This window comes from Vicia villosa, linkage group LG2 (assembly GCF_029867415.1).
Source record: "Vicia villosa cultivar HV-30 ecotype Madison, WI linkage group LG2, Vvil1.0, whole genome shotgun sequence".
Lineage (NCBI taxonomy): Eukaryota > Viridiplantae > Streptophyta > Magnoliopsida > Fabales > Fabaceae > Vicia > Vicia villosa.
The window spans coordinates 174,635,189-174,647,957 of NC_081181.1; the positions used below are offsets into that span (position 1 = coordinate 174,635,189).

The following is a 12,769-nucleotide window of genomic DNA, read 5'->3' on the forward strand; positions in this document are numbered from 1 at the left end:
GTTGTGCAATATCTTTTCACTGATACAATTGGATCTTTCACACAATAGAGGTTGGTAGTGTAAGTGGATTTTATTTGTCACTTAAGTCTCACGTCATTTTGTTCACAAACACAATGAGTCTTTATAAAGCTCATCAATACTTATTTTATTGTTATCTTGTGTATTGGATTGATGCTGAAAAGATGCAAACATTACCCAAAAAAATGCAAACCAATAATTTTAGTTCTATGGGTGGGCACCAACAAAACCCCCTTTCTTTCTCTCCCAACTTCATGATCTATGAAGATGACAATATCAAAGAACAAAACTATAATTAGTAGACGGGCATTCTGGGCAAAATCATCATTGAGAAACTCATCCACGGGGGATCAGTGCAAACAGACCTAGAGAATATCTGGTGCAACCCTAAAAGCATCACTGTCAAGGAGTTTGATGTTGGGGTTGTTTTAGTTCACAGTCGAAAACTAGTATGACCACAGGAGAATCTTAAATAGGAGCCTACGGATTTTCCTTAATTTGTGGCTTGTCCTACAAGAGTGGGATGGGTGTTCCTCTGTTCCCAACCTCTACTTCACAACATCCACTATGTGGCTGCAAATTCGGGGACTACCCATCAACATCAAAACAAATTAGATTGTCACAAAAATAAGAATGTTGATGGGGGAAGTATTAGAAACATGAATATTTGAAATACAAGACAAAACTATCATCGTTAAAGCCATAATCAGTATGAACACAATAGTCCAAACCATGCCAGGAATGTATATTGGAAGTAAGGATAATGGGGTCAGTTGGATCAACTTCAGATATGAGTGATTACCTATGTTTTTCTTCTACTGTGGCCTAATGGGCCACAGTGAAGAACACTGCTCCAGAGATATCCCCATAACCACTGCATAACCGAAGTTAATCCTCTTGGTCCATGGATGAGGGCCACCCAGACAAGCAGAAAGCAAGTTCCCCCAAAGGAAAAGAAGTATACCAGTAATCATATGCAAAGGCCTAGTATCAGCAAGTATAGCCTTGTCCTAAAAGATTTGATGTCCCAACTTGAAAGGTTGAAATTAATGGAGGATAAAGTCTCAACAGAAAAACACAAAATATAATAGCAACACCCATAATAAAAAAAGGATTCTAGCCCTGGAAGAGGAGAGCGCACACACCTCCAACAACTCAAAAAAGATAGCCAACCTTGAATGGAAGGCAACCGAGGAAATATGAGAATCCTATCCTAGAACATGAGGGGGTTGGGAAACCCCAAGACTATCAGAACTCTCAAACACGTGATAAGCACTCTCTCTCCTAACATAATCTTCTTGGCTGAAACTAAGAAAACATTAGGGATAACATTTTTAACATACTTAGCAAAGTTGGCAACTTAATCAACATGCACAATGTGGATTGCAATATTAATAAGAATGAGAAAGGGGGTTTATCTCTCATGTGGTATAATAATACTGATTTGCATATTATTGATTCTAATAACAACATGATAGATTTTTATGTCTTGGATTCTCTTCCTAACAACTCTAATACTAAATGGATGGGGAAACTATTTATCGCTATCCTAACTCCAACAAGAAATATCTTACTTGTAATATAATAAATAATCTTGTCCAATGTCATGACATGCCTAAGTGGTTAATTTTTGGAGATATGAACCTAGTGACTAATAAAAAAATTGGGGGAAACTCCATTGATATAAACCTCACTAATCTCATTAATAATATGTTTTCTATTTGTGGCCTTCATGACATAGGGTTTGATTGGAAAATGCACACTTGGTGTAACAATCATCATGATAACACTTATATGGTGGACATACTGGACAGATTCATGGCCACTAAGAACTGGATGGATCTATATCCTATACACATTAACATTCATCACCCGAGAATAGGCTTGGATCATAACCATATTGTTCTTTATTTTAATAGGGCCAAGGTCCTCACTAAAAGCAAGAGGTGGGCTGAAAAGTCCAAACAATTTGAGAACATCTGGTTAGAAGACCCGGACACTGAGGCTATCATTTACAATAATTAGGGTTTAAACAATGACAAAGACTTTAAGTGTAGGCTGCATGAGACCATTGAGGAGGTCTGAACTTGGGGGGGAAATAAATATGGCCACTCGGATAAGGAAATCAAGAAACTCTTGAAGTAAATCAAAGTCAGTCAGGACAACAACCACAACAACAGAAATCTCCTTAAGATCAATGAACTCCAACTCATCCTAGAAAATGTCCTTCACTCGTAAGAGATATGGTGGGCCCAATGTGCCAAAATTCATTGGTTTAAGGAGGGAGACTGTAACACTAAGTTCTTACATCAAAGGGCAAACCAAAGGAAGAGCCACAATAAAATTTATGTGATCAGACTCAATAATGGGGACATATCCAACAAAGAGGAGGACATTTATGACACTATAATCCATTTCATAAAAACCAATTCCATCCCAACAACATTAGTTTATCTGATGATTGTTTTAATTCCATAAACTGCATGATACAGATGGACATGGCTAATGAGCTCAATAAACTGTTCCTTGAGGATGAGGTGAAGGAAGCTATCAAGGGCATGAGAGGCAATGTTTCTCTTGGCCTAGATGGGATTTCAGACAACTTCTACCACCACTACTTGCACATTATAGGAAAGAACACTACGAGAGTTATCCTTAACCTCCTTAACAACAAGGAAGACCCCGTCAATATCAACCACACTTTCATCACCCTCTTACCTAAAACTAAGAGCCCTACTAATCCCAAAGACTTCTGACCCATTGCCCTTTGTAATGTCATAATGAAAATTTCTACAAAAACCTTAGTTAATCGCGTTAAACCTATCCTGCCTACCATCATTAGTGAAAACCAAAGTGCTTTCGTTCACAAGAGACTGATAACGTATAACACTATGATTGCCTATGAGGTTTTCAACTACATCCATAATTCCAAGAAGAACAAGAAAGGTTGTGTGGGAATCAAGTTGGACATAGAAAAGGCCTACGACATTCTTGAGTGGAACTTCATTGAGAAGGCTCTTAGGACTGTATGATTTCCTGATGCTATCACTGAAACCATTATGCAATGGATCATAACTGTGACATTCTCTATCCTCATCAATGGCTAACCTACGGAGACATTCAAACCTTCATAGGGAAATAGACAGGGAGCTCCTCTCTCCATCTCTTTATTATTTGTGTTAACTTTCTTTATAATGTTATTAAAAATGCTCAAAGAAATTACAATTTCCACATAATTAAAATTGTAAAAAATGCACCTAACATATCACCCATCTTTTCTTTGCAGATGACAACCTAATTTTTTGTAAAGACGAAGAGAAGGAAACTATTACCTTTCTCAATATCATCAACACATATCATAATAGCTCGGGGCAAAGGATCAACATAAACAAATCAAAGATAATGTTCAGTCGCAACACCTCTCAAAGCAATAAGGAGAGGCTTCACAAGGTGTTGGGTATTCTTGAGGTGGACATAATTAATACCTACTTGGGGATGCCTACGCTAATTGGGAAATCCAAGAACACCATCTTTAGTTATATCCTTGAGAGACATAGAGAAAAACTCAACAACGGGAAGAATAACAAGCTCTCATATGCTGGGAGGGCCATACTTATAAAAAATGTCCTTCTATCTATGCCTACTTACCTTATGAGCTCTTTTCTCCTGCCTACGGGATTGTGTAAAAACATGGAAAACTTAATAGCTAACTAATGGTGGGGGAGACAAAATAATACATTGGATCAAATGGCAAAATCTTTGCACTCCCAAAAATCTAATGGTGGGGAGAGAAAATAACACATTGGATCAAATGGCAAAATCTTTGCACTCCCAAAAATCGGGGAGGTCTCAAGTTCAATATTATGGTGGACTTTAATAAGGCGTTATTTGCTAAACAAGTTTGGAGGCTCCACACAAACCCTGAGTCTCTGGCGGCTAGGGTCATTAAAGCTAAATATCATCCTAAAGAAGACATTCTCAAGGCTAAGCTTGGTATTAATATCATCCACCGAGGTAGTTGTTGGTGCATTGGCAACAAAAAGAAGGGAATATATGGTATGACAGATGGATTCTATTCCGGGTTTGGCCTCACAATCTTCTCTAATTATTTTTGTAAGTCTAAATTGGTTTAAACCTATAAAAATGCATTGTTGTTTAAAATTTATTTTCATTTTTTATTTTTTAAATCACATAATTGTTCATTAGAATTATTTATTTTTATTATATAAAATTAATATTAATATTTTATGAGCAATAATACATCATATTTTATAGGATAATGCTATAATACACCCACTTAAAAATTAGGTATTAGCATGATACACCTCTTTAAATTGACCAATAGAATCTTTTCTTTTGCTTCACAATTACATTTAACACTATTAATATAGTATTTCTCTTTTTTTAAATTACTTTCTCCTTCTTTGTATATATAAATTATTACTGTAGCAAAAAAGAAAGAAAAAAATTTGTCTCCATGTGATTGTTTGGCATTTTAATGATTAATTTTTTAAGAAAAGAATTTTATAATATCATGCTATTGCATCTAAATATTTTTTAAAAACAATTTTCTAAATAAAATATTTATAAAAATAGAATTTTTGATAGATATGTTTAAAAAACAAATTTTCCGGAAAAAAAAAATCGAATACACCTCTTTGAACAAAATTTAGAAAATCATTTAAAAAAGAAAATTAAAAAACTTTATTTAAATGATCATGTATCAAAATTCAATGAAATTCGGTTGATTAAAAAAATTGATCACTAAAGAAAATAATAATAATAATAATTAATTTCTTTTATCTATTTTATTTGTGTTGAATTATTTTTTCAGCAATGTTGTTTCGTTAAAGAAAGAAACTAAGGATTTGTGCCTTGTAGTTAAAAAAGTTATTTTCTTTTTAAATTTTAGCTTTTAATAATTCTTTTACTTCTAAAAGATTATTAGAAATAAATCGTTTATGTTGTATTTCACTAAAACGTGATCTCTGAATGTATTAACATGACTTTAAATTCTTTTTTTGTTTAAAGAAATTGATCATTAAAATGTTGAACAATACAATAATAATTAGTTATGAGGAAAGAGAAAGGAAAAGTTCTATATTAATAGTGCTAAATGTAATTAGTTGTGAAGAAAGAGAAAAAATTCTATTGATCAATTTAAAGAGGTGTATCATGCTAATACACACCTTCTAATTTTTAAGTGGGTGTGTTATTGCATTACCCTATCTTATATTATTAAATATACAATTACACTGTGGTATTACATTTTTGGTAACAAAAAAGACTATTATCTCGTTAAGAGTCATCAACATCATTTCAATAAACTATGTATCTTTGATGGTTCTTGAGACTTGCTTTCTTTTAAAAATTCCCCATAAATAATACTTTGAATGAAATCCTGCAAAATGGGCAACTCAAAAATTAAGATCCAATTATTAACAAACAATAAAGTTTATATGAAGAAGTAGTTTATATATAATGGAATGTAACTCACTCTTGTATTGTCTTGGGAGTAATGTAGAAGGAAAAATTATAAGCTCTGTTTTCTCAACCATGACTCTAATGGCAAGATCTTTGGAAATCATTTCATCAACTAGCTGGTCATAATATCTCTCAACTCTGTAAAAATACATTAACAATTAATTCAATACTAGTTTCAAATATGAGCATGGAGATTATATTCTTGTTTAATTAAATATAATCAAAAAACAATAAACATATTCAAAATAAAGTTAATTTTTATAGAATAAACACGAGAATAAAGTAAGTGTAGAAGAGATGAAGATGTTGCATTAAAGATGTGGGGTAAGACTAGACATGATAAGATGATAAATGACAAATTAGAGGGAGTGTTGAGGTAACAACTATATCAGAGAGAAGATCTATTGTAAGGAGAGTAGATTAGATGGAGATGAGTTAAACAACTAGAGGTGGAGAAACACCTAAAAATATTAGGAAATATCTCGAGATAAACTAATAGAATGGAAATATGATAGTATTAAATAGAACATTATGGCAAAATTCAATCCATGTAGCAAACCCCAACAGATCTTTAAACAAATAAAAATCAAGTAATATTTCTATAAACAAGAAATAATAAGGGAAACATGTTGTTAAGAGATTAGCAAAAATGTCACCTTTCATTCTCAGGAAAGAAATAGAGGCCAATGCTCTGATTATTTGTTCCAAATTTCTTGAAGCTCTCTGGCCACACAGCTGATCTTTGAAGCAAGTTTGCATAAAGCACATCAGGGAGATGACTTGCCTCCTCAAGAACTTTAGGGCTAGCTAATGTGGACAAATGGCCCATTAGTCCACTGATTCTATCAAAGCTTTTGTTGAAAACCTGCAAACTTCCCCTATTTAACAGAAAAATCAATGTCAGACAATGTTTTTGCTTTAGCAGCTACGACAATTTCATTAATTCCAAACGACGGTAACAGAATCTACAAAACATGGTTTTTACCTCCAGATTGGATCAGCAATAGGCTGCGGATCAAAAACAACATCATCTTTTTCTGATTTTGGAGTCTCACTGTTAGGATGATCTGCTTTTACTACCACTTCTTCGCAATCGATACAAAACCAAGTAACCTTGTCGGTTAAAGCCACAGGACGGGCTAAACAATATCTGAAAAGAAGAAGTTTAGATAAATAAATATATATGTGGCTAAAAGATTTCAGTCTACTAGAACAATATCTCTTGATAAAAAAATAAGCTCCTCTCTGAGCATACATGCATCGCACAGGGTATAAGCACTAGTGTCCATATGATATGGCAATAAATAAAAGTAGATGTGTTTGCTAAAGAGTAAGTACATGTAATCTTCACATGGAAAGAGTAAGTAAAAAGTACCTATGCATTGCATAATCTCCACATTTGCTGCAATATACTATTGCCTTTTCAAAACCTTTATTGCCACACATAAGACAAACAGACACCTGCAACAAGCAAGCAAAGTTTTAATGTAACAATTCATAAAAAGTTATATATAACAAAAAAGCACACATTTTAACAAAAAAAAAAGTGCAGTATAATTTGATACTTTCTTTGGAAATCAGATAATGGGAAATACCTTACGCAATTTAGTCTTCCCTGATTCAGGGGAGAGTTCGACATCCATCTTCGTTTTTGCTTGAGAATTTCCATCTGCAGTTTTGGTTTCAGCACTGACCCCTAAAGCGACATCAATCTCCATTAAGACAGGTGGTAGCAGTTCAATATCCGTTTCCTCCGCGGCATGTTGGCTCTCAGTATATAATATGGCTTCCGACATATGCGGTTCTGTTTCAGTATCTAGACCATACTCAGTTACAGGCTCAAAACTTGACCCCACCGCATCTGGCATTAGGGATGCAAGTGTTTCTATATATGTTTCCATTCCTGTAGAATCAGAATTCACAACTTCTGTTTGGTTGTTTCTTATATCTTCAGCCACGGAGCTAATTTTACAACACCCAAAGGATTGTAACTCCCTTGAGATTAATTGCGGCTCATCATTTGTTTCCACACCATATTTCTGAACCTTGTGATGTTCTTTGGCTACTGTTACTTCTCTCGGTAAATCAATATGATTTTTGGGTTCAAAACTTGATTCTACTGCTGGTGGTGGTGTGGATACATGAGAAGCCACATGACCTTGTGGTATTACTGTTGCAGCTAAATCACAACTTATATATTCTTTTTTGACAATAATGTTAGCGCCTGCTGAGGCCTTCAATTCAACTGGCGTTGACTGTGGCTGATCATTTTTTACAGACCCTCTAATCCCATTATTCATCTTCATGTACTTACCTCCTGTAGCTCCTTCAATCTCGTGTTTAAAACCATGATCCTTTGCATCAGTGTTATCTCTGACTTTCCTTTTAGACATTTCAGCTGGAACATTCTTAGGTTGAACTACTGGACTAATTTGAGAACTTTGAATATGGCTAATCTCTTTCCCATTTGAATCTTTAGGTTTCATTGATTTCTTACGTAGTTCTAATAAACTTCTTTGATGTTTCTTGCCATTATTATGATCTTTCAAACAGCTGGGATGAAACTGAACATAACAAATTTCACAATGTATAATCGGTGGTAAGCTCTTCTTTTTAGCATAGTCTTTGGGTGCTTGTTGTAATGAGTTCGTCTTATCAGCATAGTGCTCTGACATTTGATGAGGTAAGCACTTGTTATCAACAAATGCTTCCGGCTTCTGATGTGGTAAGGGCTTTTTATTAGCCAAGTCTTTTGATGTTTGTTGTGGTAAGCACTGTTTATCAGCATGGACTTCAGGTGTTTGTTCTGTTGAGTTCTTCTTAGATGCATTGGCTTCTTTACTAATTTGAGAACTTTGATTATGTCTAATCTCTTCTCCACTTGAAGTTTTATGTTTCGTTGACTGCTGTTTTAATAACTTTTTTTCATGTCTCTTTCTTTTTTTATGATTTTTCATAAACTTCTTAAGATCACGAATCTCATCTTGCAAGCACTTCTTATTAGCACAGTCTTCAGGTGTTTGTTGTGGTAAGCACTTCTTATCAGCACAGTCTTTAGGTGTTTGTTGTGGTAAGCACTTCTTATCAGCACAGTCTTCAGGTGTTTGTTGTGGTAAGCACTTCTTATTAGCACAGTCTTCAGGTGTTTGTTGTGGTAAGCACTTCTTATCAGCGCAGTCTTTAGGTGTTTGTTGTGGTAAGCACTTCTTATCAGCACCGTCTTTAGGTGTTTGCTGTGATAAGTTCCTATTATCAGCATAGTGTATTGAAGTTGGATGTGGCAAGTGCTTTTTATGTGATAAGTGCCTGTTATCAGCATGATGCGTCGGTGTTTGATGTCGTAAGTTCCTATTATAAACATAGTGTGCTGGCGCTTGATGTGGTATGTACCGGTTATGACCATAGTGTACCGGCGCTTGACGTGGTATGTGCCAGTTATGAGCATAGTATCCCGGCATTTGATGTGGTATGTGCCAGTCATCAGCAAAGGCGCGACCACCAATACCATGAGGAATTTGTCCCTCACTAAAATCAGTGGGTGGCATATTATTCCAGCCACCTCTAAAACTGTTTTGAGAATATCCATTCTGCAAATAAACATTCAAACATAAAGAAATGAATTAGATATAAAACCAATCGATTCTTTCACCGAACAAGTTCAGTGTTTGAAACAACTGATTCACGACAGAGTGCATAGATTAATATCAAGGCAACATTCAGAATCAACTACCTCGACTTTCTTGCATTAAGGTTCAAAAACTAAACCATTTGAATAATTCTACCATTCAGAAACAAACTAAATCACTCAAACTATACATTGAACTTAATTTCCAAACTCCAATTTTAAAAAACATTCACATTCCATATTCAAAGTCGGAATATTATCATTACAACACAAATCAACACAAAATTCCAACATGTTGACATTTACTACAATTATCATCATTTACCTATTAAGATATCATCATTATTTATATAGTGACCCAACATTTACACACACACACACACATCTAACTTTAGACTGTTCATTCAGAATTCAAGAAATTTCAAACAAACTTCAAAGTACAGAGAGACAAAGTCAAGCTATTTCAAACAGAGCAAATTCGGTCAACATAAAATCTTGGATGAGTTCAACTATAAGTCTATAACCCCCAAAATACCATAAATAATAAGAATGGTTACGGTTACGGTTAATGTTATCAAGTACTACATCGCTAAACTTTACTGTTAGATCTAAATCAATGTTCTTAATCTTGAACAACAACAGAATAAATAAATAAAAAACACCAAAACCAAAGAAAAAACTTTCATCACTCAAAACCCCCTTAACTCATTCATGCATTATTTACCATAGTTCATAAACGCTTTGTGGCACTGTTATATCGGATTATGGCGGAAAAACCCACAATTTCTTCCGATATTTACCATTGCGGCGAACGCAAAAACCCCCCATTCAAATCCAACCTTTTCCAAAACCCTAATCCATATGTTATTTACCCTAATTCAGAGGAATTCATTCATAATCAACATTTCCCCAAAACTCCAATTAAAAAAAAAAAGTCAAAAAAATCACTAAAAACTCAAAACCAAACAAGAAAATTCCACGCCTTAATGATTAATGCATTGTTTATCCAAATTCATAATTCACAATTCATTCATACTCAAACCTTTTCCCAAAACCCCAATTTCAAAAAAAAAAAAACTATTATTCAATCAAATAAACAACATTGGTAAACAAATTTTCAATGAAAATAAAGAAAAACTAACCATTGTTGTGTGGATTGAGGATTTCTCGAAGAAATTGAGAGAAAATTGCGCTAGAAAATAGTAGAAACCGCGAAGATTTATTCGTTGAGTGAAGACTTGAAAAGTGAAAAGTGAGGAATGATAATAATAACAATAATGTAATCTAATATTTAACAGAAAAAGATAAAAGTGAATCTTTTCAAATTTTTAATTTAATATTTTAGATTTGATTTTATTATAGGCTAGTCTATTTTTTAGGCGAAAATAAATGATTTTTTTAATGATGTCTTTTATGAAAAATTGTATAAATTTGACCGTGAGGTGAAAGAAAGTTTGTTGAATATCTAAGATATGATACGATATGATTTGATTTTTTGTTTATCCTAAAATATAGTATCATTTAAATTTTAGATAAGAGTTTGTTTTGATATTATTAATAAAGATGGAAATAATTAAGATATTATTACAAGAAAGTAAATTATTTTTGGGAAATTAAATATTTTTAGCAAAAACAAATAGACATAGTTTGTCATAAACTATTGCTAGTTAATTAAACTAAAAAAATTAATATCATAAGTATACTAAGTGAATGAAATGATAATATTATGGTAATTGTATTTTGTTTTGGATACATGCACCAAATTATTTTTTATATCTTTAAAAGACAAATTTATCTTGTACATGATGCAAATGAAAAAAAAAATATATATATTATGCAACTGGCCACAAAAAAAATTGTGCAATAAGAAGAAGAACAGGTGTTAAGAAGATGAATAGGTGTTATATTTCAAATCATTTAAAATGTTGTCTTTTAAAGCTTAAATATGTGTAATTTGCTTTTGTAGAAGCAATTGTGTACATACACAAACTTTGCATTTAACCAGTTAGTTAAATTTAATCAGTTAGTTAAAGTTTCTTGAATGACTAAGTTTAGTCAAAATACTTGAGATGTCATCAATAATTTATTTTTGAGTTGATTTTCTTGAGGGGCTAAGGTTTTGTCATGATCCTTAAGAAGACATTGACGAGTAGTCTTTGTGGTTGTAATCATAAAATTCATTATTGGATTAAGTCTTGTTTGATAAAGCAAAATCCCTTAGTGGGTGGACTGGAAGTAACATAGTTAACGGTGAACCAGGATAAAATCTCTTTTGTTATATAAGATATTTTTTCTTTTGTGTTGTTCGTACTTGGGTGATCGAAAAAGTTTTTATCATGAAACTCAATTCAACTCTTCTTTTCTTGTCTTTCATTAAACCTTCAATTGGCATCAGAGTTCCAGTTGTGGTATTGATTATTATCAAACATTTTACTGTTTCAGATAAAGATCCAATCCCTGAAACACAATGGCGAATGTTCAACATGCAAATATCAACAATGATAAAATTCATTTTTCTACTAAACCACCATTTTTTGATGGTGATAAGTTTGACTATTGGAATGATAGAATCGAAAGTTTCTTCCTTGGATTTGATGTTGATATATGTGATATGGTAACAAATGGTTACACATGTCCTCTAAATGCAAATAGTGTAAAACTTAAAAGAAGTGTTATGAGTGATCAACAGAAAAAGGAAAACAAAAATCATCATAGATCAAGAATCATTCTGTTGAATGTTATCTCATGCACTGAGTATGAAAAGATAACAAATAGAGACTCTGTAAAGTCTATATTTGATTCTCTTAGAATGACTCATGAAAGAAATGAGCAAGTCAAATAAACCAAGGCTTTTGCCTTGATTTAAAAATATAAATCCTTCAAGATGGAAAATGATGAAACTATTAAGAGTATGTTCTCACAGTTTCAAACTCTTGTAGTTGGGTTGAAAGTTCTAGACAACTGCTACACTATTGCAAACCATGTGAAAAAGATCATCAGAGGTTTTACCGAGAAATGGAGGCTAATGGTAATTGCACTAAAAGTGTCAAATAATCTAAACAATACAAGTCTGGAAGAATTTATAAGTTCTTTAAGAAGTCATGAAATAGAGCTTGAGTAAGATGGGCCTTTAAAAAAAGCAAATTTGTTGCTTTGAAATCCAAAAGCAAGTCTAAAAAGACTAAAGTTGTTCAAGAAGAAGAAGAAGAAGAAGAAGAAGAAGAAAAAGAAAAAGAAGATTCTGATTATGAAGATGGAGTGTTTTTATTGTCTAAAATAATTAACCAACTTTGGAAGAAAACTCTATTTGTGACCTATCAGAGGCTTCTTTATCCTTGTGTTTGACCAACTTCAGATTTTAAACTCTGCATCTTCAAAGGCTGACCTTCTTCAAAGTGTGAGTCTTCAGAGTCTGGCTCTTTAGAGATTGATTTTTTTTCAGAGTCTGGTCTTTAGAAATTAATCTTCTTCAAAGTCTAATGCTCAAGTGAAGATAATTTATAATCAGATCTTAAAGATTCCCTTTAAATGTTCAACTTATGTGTTAGAACTTAAATTATATCACAAATTTATAGTATATGGTCCTGCACACTTGAACATAAGTTACTCAACTCAATTCTTCTTTAAATACTTTGTTATCAT

The 12,769-nt window shown here is 33.0% G+C and overlaps 1 protein-coding gene across 1 annotated transcript; it reads right to left on the reverse strand.

Moving 5' to 3' along the window:
• Nucleotides 1-5,062: 5,062 nt before the first annotated feature.
• LOC131653029 (uncharacterized) lies at nt 5,063-10,407 on the reverse strand. The gene is made up of 7 exons (XM_058923056.1): nt 10,270-10,407; nt 7,098-9,089; nt 6,878-6,963; nt 6,488-6,652; nt 6,159-6,380; nt 5,516-5,640; nt 5,063-5,419 (listed from the first exon to the last, which is right to left on the reverse strand). The coding sequence occupies exons 1-7, from the start codon at nt 10,270-10,272 to the stop codon at nt 5,346-5,348; spliced, it is 2,667 nt and encodes an 888-aa protein (XP_058779039.1). The 5' UTR covers nt 10,273-10,407; the 3' UTR covers nt 5,063-5,345.
• Nucleotides 10,408-12,769: the final 2,362 nt, after the last annotated feature.